A 15849-nucleotide genomic window follows, 5' to 3' on the forward strand; every position below is an offset into this window, starting at 1 on the left:
GTCCGTCCTCTCTTCTCTCGGCCGATTGCCGACTGCCGGACTGCCCGCCGTCCTGCCTCCACTTCCTCTCTCATCTCATCTCATCTCATCTCATCTCATCTCATCTCATCTCATCTCATCTCACCTCCGCAATACATTCCAAGCGTATTCGCTATGGAGAACACACATGAACGTTCACACCAGAAAGGGGGCAGAGCAAGGCATCGTCCATTGGATAGAGAGAGAGAGAGACTGAGAGAGAGAAAGAAAACAGGGAGAGAAAAACGCCCCTCATCGATCCAGTGGACCGGAAGAAAGGCTCCTCGGTCCATCTGATCCTGTACAAAGGGCGTAGGCGTGGGGGGAGAGTGGAATTGAGAGAGAGAGAGCCAAAACAAGTATATTTACGACTGGAAGAACAGGGGCGGTGTGGGGAGGGGGCAAACGGAACAAAGGAAAAGGGGAGAGAGAGAGAAGGAGGAAGAGAGATGTTTGCTGTATTGGATGGCCATGGGCGATGATGGGCTTTGAGGTGTTCGTGAAATGCGTAAAGGGGGTCTCGAGATGGAGGAGAAGGAGGAGGAGCAGCAGGACAGATACGCCGAGAGAGGAAGGAGGGAGGAAACAAGAGGAAGGATCAAAGGTGGTCACTGCCCTCGCTCGTCCATCCATCAATCTAATCCATCCCTCTTTGCGCAAGTGTAGGTCCAATACCATCCAATCCAGTCCATTCCATGCTTCTTGTCTAGATGCTGTCGCAGAGGGAGCAATGCAGGTCGATCACGTCCGAGAAGACGATCGGCACTGCAATCAGGGCGGCGAAGACGGCAAAGGAGAAGATGAACAGCAGTCCATACCGTGCGACGATGCTCCTCCTCTGTTTTCTCGCTCGCAGCGAAAAGATGGGCGCGTGGATCTGGCGCGATGGGCGCAACCAGAAGAGGGCTGTAGAGTGCAGCTTGTCAAAGTATGGGATGAGAAGCGGCAGCGACAGTCCAAAGAGGAGGATGTGGCAGCACACAAAGTCGGCTGCAAACAGCGACATCTCAATGACCTTGACCAAGTACTCTCGTGCGGGTTGCGAGAAGGCGTGTCCACCTGTACCCATGCGCCACACCTTTCCAGTCCAGAAGGCCTTGTTGGCCTCGTCGTGCTTGTACTCTCGCGACAGCACAAGAGCGATGAGGATCTTGAAGATGGCACGCTGGATAGCTACTGTAGCAATGACACCCAAGACGGCGTGCGAGGTGTTCCACAGCTCCAGGAACCAGAGGAACTCAAAGGAGACGATCATGCCCACGACCGAAAGCAAGTGGGCAATGGCAGCCATTACCGATCCAAACTTGGAGCAGCACCTGTTCAGTGCGGGACCCAGGAAAATCGAGATCATGAAGACGGTCAACAGAACAGCCATGTTCCAGACAATGGGTCCAAGTGCGATGATGGCAATGCGCACAATGGCTCCCTGAGCAGGAGTGGAAGTCGTCGAGACACTCTTGACGAAGGCGTAGGCGATGACGAAGACAACGGCCAAGGTAATGGGTCCGATGACCTCGGCGAAGAGGATGGTCCTCCAACCAGCTCGGGGCACGTCACCAGCCAGCTTCTCAGAAGGGTGACCCAATCGCTTCTTCTTGTATCCAGTGACCTTGGTCCTTGACAGCCTGCAGTAACCGATCCACGAGTTGGCGTGCGACCTCGAGTTACCCCTAGACATCCATCGCAAGAACTCTCGGTAGTCAATGACAAAGTCCGAGATGGCGAATTGATGAGGGTTGAACAGGAAGGGTGCAATGCACAAGGCCAGAATCGAGACCCAGAAGTAGATCAGATGCGGGATCCAGAGCGTCAAGGTGACGTAAAGGAGCATCAGCAGCAACCTCATACCGGTGTAGATCGAAGGGCCAGCGAATCGAGAGTAGAGCAAGGCGAAGCTCTGTCGCGTAGTGGCGAAACCACGTCCAGTGGCAATGTAACGAGCACCACCAAAGGTCAAGTTCGAGATGATAGAGTGCGAGTAGATCATCGTCGAGAAGACCTCAAAGACGGGCGAGAGCGACAGGAAGTGCTTCGACAGTCGAATGATGGCCGACAGTGCACCACGCTCGGTGAGCTCCTGCAGGAACAAGGGCAAGAAGGCAATCATGAAGACCAGGAAGATGGAGATGATGGTACGCTTGATCCACAGGAAGACGGGGTTCAGGTAGTAGCATCCACCAGTTCCAACGATGTAGTCGCTAGTCGTGGTTGGGCACACCGACAGCTCCGAGTTGAGGGTACCCAAGAACAGCATGGACAGCATGAACATTTGCACCGAGAGAATGACCATGATGTTGTTGATGTGGAATCCAGGGTGACCGTAGTAGAAGGTCAGGAATCGATCAACAGGCAACTGTGTACCAAGGTAGTAGTACTCTCGAGACAGCATCTGTTCACCCATACCATTACCGAGCTTGGTGGTGAAGTTGAGAATGGTTCCGAAACCCAAGTCACGACCCTTACCGCACTGGTAGTACTCGCAATGCTTGATTCGTCCACCACGGCCAAAGGCAGTCATACCGGCGTAGATGTCTTCGTTCAAGTGCAGTCCCTTTTGAGCCTTGGACACACCACCACGAGTAGTCATGAAGAGAGCATTGAGGAAATCCGGGTGACCGTAGTGCAGCTTACCGCCGATCTGAGCAAGTCCACGACCAGCCATGGTACCGAACGTCTGTTCCTTTCCAGCGGCATTGTCTCCCAGAATACCAATGTTCTCGGAGAAAATGTACTCACGGGCACCGACAATGGCAACGGGCGCCTTGGTAAATTCGGTGTGACCGCCACCGTAGGGGTTCTGGTTGGAGACGTTGAAGGTCTCAAACTCTCCGAGGATGGATCGGATCTTGAGGCATTCCTCGAGGTAATTGTCCTGGTTGGCATCGATGAGCTGGAGGTACTCTCCACGGTGGAAGATGATAGCGTGGTTCTGGTTGTCTGACTTTCCATCTCCCAGGATGGGGTTACCTGGCAGCTCGACGCGGAATTTCGGCCTCCTCCTTCCGTTGGGCAGGATTTCGGAGTGACCATCGACGAGGGAAGAGAACCAGCGAGACTCGCCACCCTCCTTGCGTGGTGCTTCTTCGTCCAAGTAGGCAATCTGCAGATCAGGGTAGGCTCGTAGCAGGAATTCGGTGTTCTCGTGCTCCTCCTTGTTAAACTTGGAGTATCGCTGCATCGAAATGACAAACTTGAACTTGCGCCTGCTCATCCTCTCGAGCTCACGCTCGAGCTTCTCAGTGTTGCCACCAAAGAGCTGCACGACCTCGGGGTTCTCAACTCGGTACAGGAGCTTGATAGCCTTGGCGTAGTTCATGAATCCAGACACGGTTCGGTACAGAGTCTGAGCACGGAGCGAGGACCAGATACGAGTTCGGAGAGTGTACTCGGGTGCGGCAGACTTGAAACCAATGCAGTAGAATGGCAGATCGTCCGTCTTGGCGCTGCTCTTCCCAGAGCCAGCCTTCTCATCCGATCCATTCTCAGCGCTGAAGGGTGAGCTGCCCAGGCCGGCGGACTCCTCGGCAAGAATCTTAGTGTCCTTGACGAAGTTGTCCCACTCGATGGGGTGCAGCTGCTTGAGGTACTCGAGCAGGGTGACACGGGTGTTCTGGTCCTCTTCCCTGATAATCTCACGAAGAGACAACAAGATCTTCTCGGAGTAGTGGGGAGTCAGGACGGTGAACGTAGGCATAGCATCGATGGGCAGAGGCTCGGGCAGAGTCGTGGTGAGCGACTGAGCGAAGAAGGAGATACGTCGCTCGGCCTCGGATCCCTTGGGGAAGAACTCGGGCTTGGGTCCCTTCTCGCTCTGGCTGATGAAGAAGGTGGGTGCTCGCAGAGTACGCTTGCCTCCATCGGGTGCTGGTACCTGGTGGTAAAGCAGCTTCTGGACGTGGTCAATAGACAGCAGGTGCTCTCGGTACATTGAGATGATGACGGCATTCCAGACTTGTGAGACCAACACCTTTGGCTTGTACTTCACCTCCATGTCGGCCGTAGCGAGCAGCTTGGCGTAGATACGCTTAGGCAGGCGCTGGAAGATGTCCGACCAAGGCGTCCAGATGGAGAGACCCATAGAGAAGGCCCATCCGATGGAGAAGACGGTGTTCCAGATGACGTACCACAGGAACGTGTCGAGGAAGAACAGACACAGGTCCATGATGAACATCGTGGTCAGAGCGAACTGAGCCTGGTACGTGCAAAGTGCAGATCCGAAGTACTTGTCGTTGCATCCTTGGATCCTCATGGTCAGCATGACGGCGAGAGGGTCACGGAACGACAAGGACAGGAAGAAGTACGATTCGGTCAACTTGGCACCAAAGATCAGGCACCAGAGGAGAATCGAGACGGCTCGGTGGCTTCGTTGAAGAGGCGCGTACGAGGCGGTAAACGTCTGGTTGGCCATGTACTTCCTAGCCTTGCCCGCAACACGGTCACCAAACATCCGGCCAGATGGCACAATGGAGAAGAGGGCAGTGATGCAGCCAGAGGCTCCAATGTGGCAGTAAGCGACAATGTTCGCCACAGTGCCCGACTTGTTGAACGCCTGTACGTAGATGGCAGGGGCGACGGTGATGGCAAGGCAGAGCAAAAGGAAGACCATTCTTCGCAAGAGGTGACTCGAGTTGTTCCAGGTCCTCGGGATGTAAGACCATTCGGCCATTGTGGCGCAGATCATGATGAACGTCGAAACAGCACCTCCAAGAGCAGAACCAGTCAGCAGCTGTGCTGTTGACGGTGTCGTCGTTGGCTCGTAGATCTTGGGGGCGTTGAAGGCAGTGTAGTACCAGAAGACTGAGATGTGCAGGATCCAGATTCGGTTGAAGTTGACAAGCAAGTGGAAGAACGATCGCTTCTCCTTGTACGTCTTGAAGAAGACGCGGTTCCAGTCAATCTTGTCGAGCTTCATGAAACGCTGGTTGGCCGGCACATCTACGAGTCGCGTCTTGTCGTTGAGGACGATGCGAGCAATTCCCTCTGGGTACCAGAACAGCTGGTTGACGTCGTCGTATCCGATGATGCTGTCGTGGTCGCGCTCCTTCTTGACGAACTTGCCGTCGACGATCTCGAAGACCTGATCACGGAGGAACCTGTACAGTGGCTTGACGACGGCTCGGAGGTACAGACCTTCGGGCACTGGCTCGATGCGATTTTGGCACTCCGGAGAGCGGTAGTAGTCGTCGGCACACTTGAAGATGAAGCAGAGACATTCTGGGACGAAACGGATTTGACCTCCTTCACCCCAGCACAGGAGGTATAGAGCAATCTGCCTGAGCCGGTCGTAGTCGTTCATGCGGTTCATTGCCTCACGCCACCTCGATGCGGCGGACTCGAGGGACTTTTGAGAAGCGCCCGTGAGCTTGCTTGCTGCCGAGCCACCCTTGCCACCCTTTCGGTTGGCCATAGATGCTGCCCTGCCGAGACCGGGGTTCTGGGCTTTGCCGATGGCATCGTCGAGATCTAGCTGAGCTGCAAAGTACCACTTTCGGTAGTTGGCGTGCTCACCACCAATGTAATCTGCATGTAGAGTGACCAGTGCTTGAGCAGGGCTCATCCTACTCGAGCGCGAGTCGAGGAGAATCATCAGGTGGTCGTACATGTTGCGCATGTTGTCACGCTGGAAACCGAATTTGTTGGCCAGATCGATGAAGATGTCCTCAATCTCCTCCTTGGAGAGAGGGATCTGGTGTTCTGCTGTCCAGGCCGGGTAAGGTTCGCGTTGACGGTAGCCACCACCTGCTCCGCCACCAGCGGTGCCAGGGTAGTCGGTGTAAGGAGACGACACGCCAGAGGGGGCGTAGCTGCCAGGTCCCTGTCCGAAGCCACGAGGCTGCTGACCAGCAGACTCTTGAGAATATGCGTACTTGTTGTCGGCGTAGTTGCCCTCGTACGAGTCACCCTCGTACTGCTGAACAGGGATGAGGTCGGCCACGCTTCCCTCGGATTGGTACGTGTGCCTACGGTCTCCCTGGGCAAAGGAAGCATCACTGCCACTCTCCTCGTAGGTGTGTTGCTGAGTGGAAGGGTGTGTTGCTCCTCCAAAGGGGTTTCCACCCGCTTGCGGTCCCCCACCGTAGCCGCCGTTGTGTTGATGCGACGACATGGTAGGTATTGTGGATTGTGAAGTGTAGGGACGGGATCGACTAGCTAACACAAGTAGCTGGGATGGATGCGAGACGTGAGACTTGTTTGATGAGCTGTGATGATCTTTGCTGTATCAACAAAAGGTGTCGCGTCGCTGTTGCTGAGTCGTGTTGCGTGTTGTTACTGGGGTGTTGATGTGGGGGGTGCCGTCGTAGCTCGTATCGAAGTGTGTGAGAAGGCGGGAATTTGTCTAAAGAAGGAGCCTGAAGGAGAAGGTAGGACTAGCCGAGCAATCTACGAAAGCGTGTGTGTGTGGGTAGAAAAGATTGTGAAGAGGGAAACAGGGCCGTGTTCGAGATACGAGGGGGGAAGCGGGAAGATGAAGGAGGAAGGGAGGTACAAGTGTCCCGTTTGGCGCGATGTTGGTTTCACCGCTGTTTTGCCAGCGCTGCTACTACTGCTGCTGCTGCTACCTTTGTCTCTCTCGCTCGCTCGGCGGGATGGCAAAGGTGGGACGGTTTGAAGACTACTGCTTGAGTAGGGGGGGGATGGTGAGGAGGACAGGTGGGTGAGGGAGGGTGAAGTATTTGCAAACGTCCTCCGTGTGCTTGGGATGGGTGGGTGGGTCAGAAGGGGAAGGAGCGGCGGTGGCTGGCTGCCTTACTGGAGGCAACAGGGGGGCGGCGGCAGGGCGGACGGGCGGGGCGGGCGTGGCGCGGAGGGGTCTGACGGCAGGCGGGCAGACAGGCAGGCAGACAGGCGCAGGGGCAGGCAGGCAGGCAGCCAGGCGGACGGGCGATGCAAGCAACTCAAGCAACCAACGCACACGCAGGCCAACATTGGCAAAACTACTTGGCCCTCCTTGGCAGACACGCACACGCACACACACACACACAGCAGACGGGCAAAGCAGACCTCGCCACGCAAAAATACAAGCAGTCAGGGGCTCAATGCACCAATGGCATGGCTTATCGTCCGGATGATATCGCATTCCATCTGCCGTGGCCGAGTAAGACCAAGGCTGGCGGCACACCAGCCGGCGTCTGTCAAGCGGGCAACTTGCTCAATCGATCAGTTCCGGTGTGCGGGATGGATTGGAAAAGCGCCAGGGTCGCAGTGGTTGTGTATGCGTGTGGGTGTGTGTGTGTGTTTGGCGCTGAAAAAATATGCATGACGCGGAATACCATGGTCGAGATCAAGCCTCGGCACAGGGGCAGTACCATCAGTCACCCATCCACTCGGCTTCCATCAGATTCAGGTCAAAGCCCGGCAGGCCACGCAGGGTACTGTAGGGTGCTACGAGGGCACAACAGCAGAGGGGGGAGCGGATACGCCACTGTCCGATCTCTTTTCGCTGAGCGGCACGCGGCACTGCGTTGACACGCGCATCAACAGCAGACCACACCTCCTCTGACCAAGGACACCGAGCCGAGGTTCATGTGCCTTCAGAATGCAACTTGCGTGTGACAGCTGAGATGCACACATGCAACCCAAGCAAGCAAGCAAGCAAGAAAAGAAGCTAGCAAATAGCCCCTGACTGCCGGATTTTCTCCTCAACAGACAACAAAAAAGGCCCGCAAAACGCGTTTTGCCACACTAGCGCGACTAACAAACCCCCTTGCAGGTGTCACTACTGATCGAGCAACACTCGCTCCTCTTCCTTCGGCAACAGCCACACAGCAGAGGCTCAACCGGCCAAGTGGTGTACCTATGACGGCTGCACGGACATCACACAGAGGGCAGTCGACTCACAGTGACAGGTCCTTCTATTTGTCCTGTCCCTGGAAGTTCACTCAGTCACAGTCTTGACACCGCTGCACCGCTCGACAGTCTGTGCGCAGTATCACCATGATGGGCCGTATACAAGCCCGTGCTCGGTCCCTGCGTCTGTCCCCCAACCGTTGGCAGCAAGTCGAGGCGACCAAACCCAGCCCAAGCGTGCCCACTTCACTGGGGACATGGAGATGAGCCCGCGGCGCTCCCCCACAGGTCATAATCACTGCTACGGTGGCCCTGGCTAGAATTACTCCCAACTTGCTCCTGTGTGATGCCTGTTTCCTTGCTCTTTGCTGTGGCTGCTGACCCTTGCGCGCTCGTCCCGGAGGCCTGTCGTGAGCTCTGAGAAGATGGAGAGCTTTGCGACAGAGGCAGCTCCCACCATGTATCAGCATCAGGCCCTTCTCTGCGGGCTCCATCGTCTGAAGGTTGGAGTGGCGTGGCCGTCATCTCTCGTAGTACTTCCGCTCTTCGCCTCCTGCGTAGCCTCTTCTGAGAAGACGACGACCGTTTCGCAGGTCCTGCCGTAGCTGAAGAGCAGGAAGCGCCAGTGCCTTGCTTTTGTCGCGCTTCTTTGCGCGTACTCTCCTCCTCATGGCGACGTTTCTTGCTCGCAAAAGGGTCTTGGTTGCTTGCATCGGTTGCAGCAGTCTGTTTGTTCAGCTGTTCCTTCACAGACGCGTTCGAGGCGGCAGCTTCTGAGACGCTCTTCAGGGTGGGTCCCGGCGCACCAGTACTGGCGCCAGTGTGTGCTGTATTTCCGCGTACGGGGTGTACAGGCACCTTGTTGGACTTGGCCTCTTGTCCTGATCCAGACGCAGAGGGTAGCTTGGGCGGCAGCACCTTGATTTTCCTCTGTCCGTTATTCGTCGACCCAGGTACGCTGGCTGGCTGAGCTTCGTGAGCTCCAGAGTGGGACAGGAGTTGACTAGGTCTGCTGGACAAGAGCCAGGATGGAGAGGTGGAAGAAGCGCTTGCAGATGGTCTGACTTGCAGCTTAGCCCCATTCTTGAGAACGCCGACAATCTTCCTCGTAGAGTCTGAAGGACCAGCAATCTGGCGCTCGTCTGCAGCTGTCCTCAGCTCGAAGGACACCTTTCGCTGAGGCTTGGTCGGCTGACTAGGGACGGGAACGGGCGATGGGCACATGTACGTGGCCGCGAGACCTTCAGAGTTGTTTGATCGTCCTGCGCTCTCTACGCGATGAAGTCCCTCCCGATCTGAAGCAAGTGCACAAGGTGCTTTCGACTGGCAGGCATCATCACCTGCAAGTGTGATAGCTGAGTCGTCCTTTGCAGAACCGACTTCGGAAGTGGCGACAGTACGCATACCTTCGCTTGCTTCGGTGGTAAGCGGGGTGGATGGGACCTGTGAGGGCTGCTCATGTACCAGTGTGGGCTCGGCATTGACGTCGTTGTGCGATGACCCGTCGCCTATCAAGCTGGCATTCTTGAGAGGGGGTGTATATATGCTACTAGGATCGCTGAGATCAGACGACGAAGGCTGTGACGAGGGAGGATCCACGGCAGTGCTGTCCAGGACTATGTCGGGCAGCGTCTTGAGCTCGTTCGCAGGTGCTTTTGGCTCCACATTAGCTTCATCAGCTTGCAGAGGGGCTACATCCTTCTCTCTGAACGGTGCGTCAGGCCAAAAGACTGGACTCCTGGGCAGCGGCTCCCTCGGTGAGGCGTGCTGCAGCGTGAGGTGAAATTTTGACTTTTTAACTTGACCAAGGCGAAGCTCGTACTGGCCGTTTTGTTTAGACCATTCCTCTTCTTTGTTCTTGCTTCGTGTCTCATGTCGTTGAATCTGAGCTCGTAGTGCCCCCAGTGCCTGTTGAAGCGCAAGCATCGTGGTGGTGGGCTCCACGTCCGCTAGCTTGGACGAAGCTAGATTACTGGCGAGCTGTTGGGCAAGAAAGGTGTTGATGGATACAGCTTGGCCGAGGCGGTCTAGTTGTACTTCATGCGAAGCGTATGCAGTGGCACTTGCGTCCAGCGCTGCCTCGGCTTCATCAAGTCGAGCTGTGAGGCTGCTGATGGTACTGAAAAGTGCGCCTGTGAGGCGAGACTTGTCTCTGACCTCTGTCAGGTGGTTACGCTGCTTGCGACTGGCACCGTTAGATCCGTCAAAGCTGTCATCAGTAGTCTCTATGCCCAAACAGGTCTCTATCGCTTTGAGTCTCTCAGCTAGACTTGGGACGAAGTTGGTGCGAGCGTTCAGGCGATCATACACGAGATCTACGAACTTATCTAGACGTTGCTGAGCGAGGACGTCGTCGTCTTGAGCGACGCGAGGTATGTGGGAGGAGGATCCGTCAGGACGTGAGTCAGCCTGAAAAGATGTATCCCTGGAAGTGGACGCAGAGGAGGACACAGAGGAAGGGGTCACAGGGACCATGGTGAGGGGTGCCTGCCCAGCCCCTTGGCTGCAGGCCCGAAGGAAGCTGGTCGAAACAGAATCAGGAAGGAGGGGTCAGATAGTTTGATGATAGGAGGATAGAGTCTAGCAGAGGATGCATTGGATTCATCTGAGGTGCAGCCCTTCATTGGCCAAGCACGGCGGCACGGCAGGCAGGCGCCAGGCACAAGGAAGGATCATCTGCTGCCGCCCAATTCCTTCGAGACCATCGAACTTGTGCGTCGTACCTCACGCGTCTTCTCAGCCGACAGAGCCTGTCTGTTGCACATGAACAGCGCTCCTGAACGTCCATATAGATTGCTATACAGCAATCGAATACCTCGTCTCGAGCGACCGGCCTATGATACGACCTTTCAGGCGAGTCCCACTGTGAGTGCCGATAGTGGGGGACGCGCGCTTGGGGCGTGTGCGTGCAGGCGAGCCCGGGGTCTTGGGGCAGCTGCTTCCCTGCTTCCCCTCACACAGACGCCCCGCCGATCAGAACTCCGCCGCCTGGGCCACCATGCCTGGTGGATCTAGAAGGTCGATTGCAATCCTTATCGTGTCCACCACTTCTTCCGACTGTCAGACCCTTCACCACCTCCCGTCATCCTCGTCATGGCTTCACTCTCCACTACAGTCATCGGTCGCAGAAGTGGTGCTGCCCTCAGTGGTCCCCTCATGCGGGGGTCTACCCCAGTGCTAGCGGCCCGTTTCCTCGCACCAGCACTCGCCGCCTCATCTTCCGGTTCTGTTCGAGGCATCTCTTCCTCATCGTCTAGCAAGAGGGCCCTCGCCTTTGACCCCAATGATCTCGATACACCAGGCGCACGATCAGTGGCTCCTGCTCCTTCCCCCGATGGTACCACTCGTCACAACTGGACCCGGGAGGAAGTTGCTGAGATCTACAACTCCCCACTGCTCGAGCTCGTCTTCAGATCCGCTACTGTCCACCGCACACTCCACCCAAAGAACTCTATCCAGCTCTGTACACTGATGAATATCAAAGAGGGAGGATGCTCCGAAGACTGTGGCTACTGCTCTCAGTCCAGCAAGTACACCACCCCCTCCACTGCCTCGAAGCTGAGCGATGTCGAAGAGGTGCTCGTCGAGGCCCGCAAAGCCAAAGCCAATGGCTCGACTCGTTTCTGCATGGGAGCTGCTTGGAGAGAGGTGGGTGGTAGGAAGCGAGGCTTCGACAGGATCCTCACAATGGTGTCCGAGATCCGTGGCATGGGCATGGAAGTCTGCACAACCTTGGGTATGCTCACTCCAGAGCAGGCCATTCAGCTTAAGCACGCCGGTCTGACCGCATACAACCACAATCTGGATACTAGCCGAGAGTACTACGGCAAGGTCGTCACTTCGAGGTCGTACGATGACCGCATCTCTACCATTGGAAATGTGCGAGATGCCGGCATCTCCGTCTGCTCGGGCGGTATCCTTGGTCTGGGCGAACAGGCAGACGACCGAGTCGGGCTCATTTGGGAAATGTCACGCCTTCCTGAGCACCCAGAGTCATTCCCTGTCAACGCTCTCGTGGCTATCCCGGGAACGCCCATGGAGAACAACAAGCCCGTCGGCTTCCCTACGATGCTGAGGACCGTTGCAACTGCTCGAATCGTTCTCTGCAAATCGATCATCCGGCTTGCAGCAGGCAGGCACATCTTCTCGGAGGGCGAGCAGGCCATGGCTTTTCTCGCTGGAGCCAACGCCATCTTCACTGGTGAGAGGATGTTGACCACTCCAACGAGCAGCTGGGACCAGGACAAGGGCATGCTGGAGAGGTGGGGACTGAGGCCGATGGCATCATTCGAGGAGGACACAATGCAGGCGCATGGGGCAGCTGGTGAAGCCGGCAGTGCAGGGAAAGACAAGAGCAGTGATTTGACAGCAGCAGTAGCTCAGGCTTGAGCAAGGGTCACGTTCTCTACAGCTGTCACACGAACATTGTGTAACCTTGTCGCGGATAGCAGATAGAACCATTTCATTCCCTCTTTCCGTCCTGGCCTCATCCCTCCTTCAGTCAAGAGCGCTGTCTGTATGTGCGTGTCGGGGCAATTGGACGTGTGACTCCACTCTCCAGACAGCGTCCATGCTCTGTGACTTGTTTGCCATGCCAGGAAGCTCATCTGAATCGCTTCATGAGACACCTGCCGTTCACAAGCTCGACTCTGTGCCAGAGCGGAGGCACGGAACGGAAGATTGACCTGCGCGTTCTCGCATGCCTTGATTGCCCTCTGCTCCTGTGCCAAGTCCGCCCGGCCCAGCGCCCGAGGCTGCCCCGTCCGTCCCCCCCTGTCGAAACATCCTCCTCCCTCACGGCTTCCTTGTTCTTTTTTGCTTTCACCATTCCCATCGTCCATCTCGCTGAGCCATCCTCTCCTCTGTAGTTCCACATCTTCTTCCGAAGCCTTAGCGCCAATTCGTCTCAAGGCGTTGCATTGTAGCGTTTCCCCCAACCCAGGCGCGTTCCGTGCTCTGCCCTCACGCCCCCTCACTCTCGGGTGCAATCAATCTACGACGGACGGACGCGGCGCGAAGGAAGCCGCCGACGCACTCCCGACAGGAAGGAAGGAAAGGACGCATAGAGGCCGTCGAGATCTCCTTGTAACAATACGAAGCGCCCTGTACATCGCAACGCAAGGCAGAAAGGTCCGTGACAGGGACCTAACATTGGTCTCTCGAACATCGACGCCGAGAGCGATCATCGCATAGGCTCGACTTTAGTCTGAGCCAGCGTCAGAGATGGCTGCACCTCGCCGATCGACGCGGTCTAGGCAAGTAGAGGCGGAAGAGCCTGCCATCTCACCTCCAGCAGCCGGTCCCACACACTCGCCTCCACGCAAGCGGAAACGTAGCTTCCAGGCCGAGACGGCGCCAGTCAAGTCCGAGGCTCCGGAGGCTGCCACAGAAGGAGATCATCTTCAAGCGGCTGCTGAGACTACCGAGGCTGCTGCTGCTGCTCCTGCCGCCTCACCTACACCTCCTTCCCGGAAGAATGCCAAGGTCGTGAAGCTGAAGAGACCGACGAGGGGTACGGCAGCGACGACGGCAACAGCAGTGGATGCTAAGGCTTCTCAAGGAGCCGAAGGACAAGGCGATGATGAAGCTGAGGAGGAGGGCGAGTCATCTGGATCCCGAACTTCCCCCAGCGCTACAATGACAGCCGCACAACGTTCAGGATTTCAGCCACTCAAGACCTCGGAAGACTACATCCTCCCTCGGGAACAAGAGCTCTGGCTTCAGGCCGCGGATTCAGAGAAGCTACGGACAGTCGCAAAGCATCTCATGCCAGAGCTGCTGGAAGCGCCTCTGCCGCCGGAGAGCAACTTTGCAAAGCAGAGCACGGGAGTGAAAGGAAAGTCGAAGGAGAAGATCCTACCTTCATCGACATTGTTGCAAGCGCTGGATGGGCGCCGGGTATCTTTGCGCCAGCTGAGAGTGAGTATATGCGAGCGCAGATATCCGTATCCTCCTACTTACCTACCTGATATCGTATCTCCTTCACTCAGGCTTTTGCGCTGGCACTCCGCGAGCCTTTGCTAGCTACTGCTCTTGCGGGGAACGACGCCTCAGCAGCAGCCGGAAGCGAGGAGGGGCTGGCAGCGAAGAAGCTCAAAGGCTTGAGCCTTTTCCTCGGATTCGTTGATGAGATCGCATCAAGGACAAGGGCACAAGATAGGACTCTAATCGGATCTGTAGCTGGCGACCTCGCAAAGCATTCGCACCCAACAAAGGTGGCCAAGATCAAGAGCGAGAGCGATGCTCTGGATGAGGATCTAGAAGCTCTTCTGCAAGGCGACTTCAGCGAAGCAGGAGCAGCAACAGACAAGCGCTACGCTCTGCACATGCGCCTTGCGACAGGCGATTACTTCACTAAAGCAGTCGAGCTGACACCACAACAAGTGGCGAACCTCAAGACTGGCCTCGCAGACCTAGTAGCGATCGAGTCGCTGCCGGAAGGCTCCACCCCTTCGGGCAGCATCAAGCCACCAACACTTGGGGAGAGGGTTCACCGAGACGTGTCTCTACGAGTTCCCACAGATAGCATCGAAGAGCTCAGGGAGAAGAGATTGCCGAAGCTCAAAGGAGTCCAGCACTTGTACTACGGACCACACGCCTCGTTCGCTCCTACGTACGACTCCTCGGCATCTTCGCTCAGCAGGTCGGCCTCAAGCTTGGTGTGGAGAAATAAGCTTTCGCCAAGGGCACGAGCAGCGCGGGCTGCATGGCACAACGTCTCTGAGGACGATGAAGGCATTTTAGAGGGCGAAGAGGACGAGGACGAGGAGAATATCATTCCGCCTCCACCTCCGGCGCCCGTCTCATCTAAACCACAGTCTTTGCCGAAAGGGCTCGATTCTACCCTTGATACTGAGCTTATTCGTGCTGGACTAGAGCAGCTGGATCGAGATGCCGCAGTGCAGAAGCGGCTCGAATCGAACGCTGCTCTGCTGGCAGAGCTGCAGGATTGCCAGTGGGACCGCCTTCGCAAAGGATACGCAAGAAGCAAGGGGCTTGAGGCCACCGCGGCAACAGGATCGAGAGTCTCAATCGGTCAGCTTCCAGAGGATGAGCCCTCGCGGGAGGAGCAGGACCTAGCGGCAGATTTGTACAAGGGCCTCGGCGAGCTTATTGCTCTACGTCCTCGCTCTACACTACCTCTTCTCCCTACACAGGAGCAACTTCGCGCCCTTGGCCGGTCTTCCGCAATCGATCCCGTCTTCAACGCTCCAGCGTCGAGCGCCAAGACCTCTGTGGGCTACTGGGGTACTCTGGACCCTTCCCTATACAGTCCCGATGCCCCTGTGCGTCTGGCAGGCAAAGTGTCGACTATTGTCCCAACCTTCACCTCAAGCGAGACGGTCCGACTGAACGATTCGGGCGAGTCGCTGGCCTTCTCTAACGCAATGAGCAAGCGAGGCATACCTCTAGGTGTGGCGAGAGACAGCGGCAAGGGCATGCTAGACCGGCTGGCTACCATCGCCGACGTGCACAGGGGCTTTGTACCAGACGGGTATGGTATCTCTGCGCCCGGAACGGGGCCAGCGCCGCCAGGTGTGGGAGGACCTCCGATGATGGGCGGAATGGCAATGGGAACGCCGATGGGCATGTCACCTCCTCCTGCGCAACAGCACCAGCAGCTACCTCCCCAAGCAAGGCAAGGGATGCCAATCTCGCAGCAGCCACGCTATCCACCTGCCCCAGGAGCAGGAGCTGGCTCTCCTCCTCTTCTCGCACACCCGCATCAAGGACCAGGGTCTAGTCCAATTAATGGGCATGTAAATTTACAAAGGGGACCGGGTCAGGGGTACCTCCCACCTCAGCATGGCGCTGGCAGCCCAGTCGCAGCTGGCGTTGGCGGTGCTTCCTCCCCTCCGCACCTTGGCCCTGCCGGCGGTGGCGGTGGTGGGTACTCTGTGATGGGCGTGCCTCCTGGTCAAGCGATGAATGGGTCTCGCGGTAGATGAACATATAGTGCGACACCAAGGGATGCAGGACGTGGTGGCGAGAGCGGTGCAATGGTAGGCTGCTTGGGCGGATGCGTGGGCGGATGGAAAAGAG

At 56.8% G+C, this 15849-nt stretch overlaps 4 protein-coding genes across 4 annotated transcripts; 2 read left to right on the forward strand and 2 right to left on the reverse strand.

The window, feature by feature from the left end:
• Nucleotides 1-724: 724 nt before the first annotated feature.
• BCV69DRAFT_251636 (hypothetical protein) lies at nt 725-6124 on the reverse strand (the record flags this gene model as incomplete). The annotated part of the gene is made up of 1 exon (XM_025490441.1): nt 725-6124. The coding sequence occupies one exon, from the start codon at nt 6122-6124 to the stop codon at nt 725-727; it is 5400 nt and encodes a 1799-aa protein (XP_025346065.1).
• Nucleotides 6125-7882: 1758 nt separating this feature from the next.
• Nucleotides 7883-10672, reverse strand: BCV69DRAFT_284526 (hypothetical protein). The gene has a single exon (XM_025493070.1). It carries the CDS (start codon nt 10279-10281, stop codon nt 8053-8055), a length of 2229 nt encoding a protein of 742 aa, XP_025346066.1. The 5' UTR covers nt 10282-10672; the 3' UTR covers nt 7883-8052.
• Nucleotides 10673-10780: 108 nt separating this feature from the next.
• On the forward strand, nt 10781-12360 carry BCV69DRAFT_284527 (biotin synthase). Its single transcript, XM_025493071.1, has one exon. The coding sequence runs from the start codon at nt 10900-10902 to the stop codon at nt 12193-12195; it is 1296 nt and encodes a 431-aa protein (XP_025346067.1). The 5' UTR covers nt 10781-10899; the 3' UTR covers nt 12196-12360.
• Nucleotides 12361-12856: 496 nt separating this feature from the next.
• BCV69DRAFT_53065 (hypothetical protein) lies at nt 12857-15459 on the forward strand. The gene is made up of 3 exons (XM_025495352.1): nt 12857-13676; nt 14147-15275; nt 15343-15459. Exons 1-3 carry the CDS (start codon nt 13030-13032, stop codon nt 15361-15363), a joined length of 1797 nt encoding a protein of 598 aa, XP_025346068.1. The 5' UTR covers nt 12857-13029; the 3' UTR covers nt 15364-15459.
• The last annotated feature ends 390 nt before the right edge of the window (nt 15460-15849 follow it).

Source organism: Pseudomicrostroma glucosiphilum, assembly GCF_003144135.1.
Source record: "Pseudomicrostroma glucosiphilum strain MCA 4718 unplaced genomic scaffold BCV69scaffold_13, whole genome shotgun sequence".
In the NCBI taxonomy this organism is placed as follows: Eukaryota; Fungi; Basidiomycota; class Exobasidiomycetes; order Microstromatales; family Microstromataceae; genus Microstroma; species Microstroma glucosiphilum.

What these genes read in the sequence shown, in the direction of transcription:
- BCV69DRAFT_284526 (XM_025493070.1), bottom strand. Translation starts at nt 10,281, where the DNA reads ATGGTCCCTGTGACCCCTTCCTCTGTGTCCTCCTCTGCGTCCACTTCC.
- BCV69DRAFT_284527 (XM_025493071.1), top strand. Translation starts at nt 10,900, where the DNA reads ATGGCTTCACTCTCCACTACAGTCATCGGTCGCAGAAGTGGTGCTGCC.
- BCV69DRAFT_53065 (XM_025495352.1), top strand. Translation starts at nt 13,030, where the DNA reads ATGGCTGCACCTCGCCGATCGACGCGGTCTAGGCAAGTAGAGGCGGAA. An exon ending in AAGATCCTACCTTCATCGAC is followed by an intron (nt 13,677 to 14,146) that starts ATTGTTGCAAGC and finishes GCGCCTTGCGAC; the next exon opens with AGGCGATTACTTCACTAAAG. An exon ending in GGCTGGCTACCATCGCCGAC is followed by an intron (nt 15,276 to 15,342) that starts GTGCACAGGGGC and finishes CAGCGCCGCCAG; the next exon opens with GTGTGGGAGGACCTCCGATG.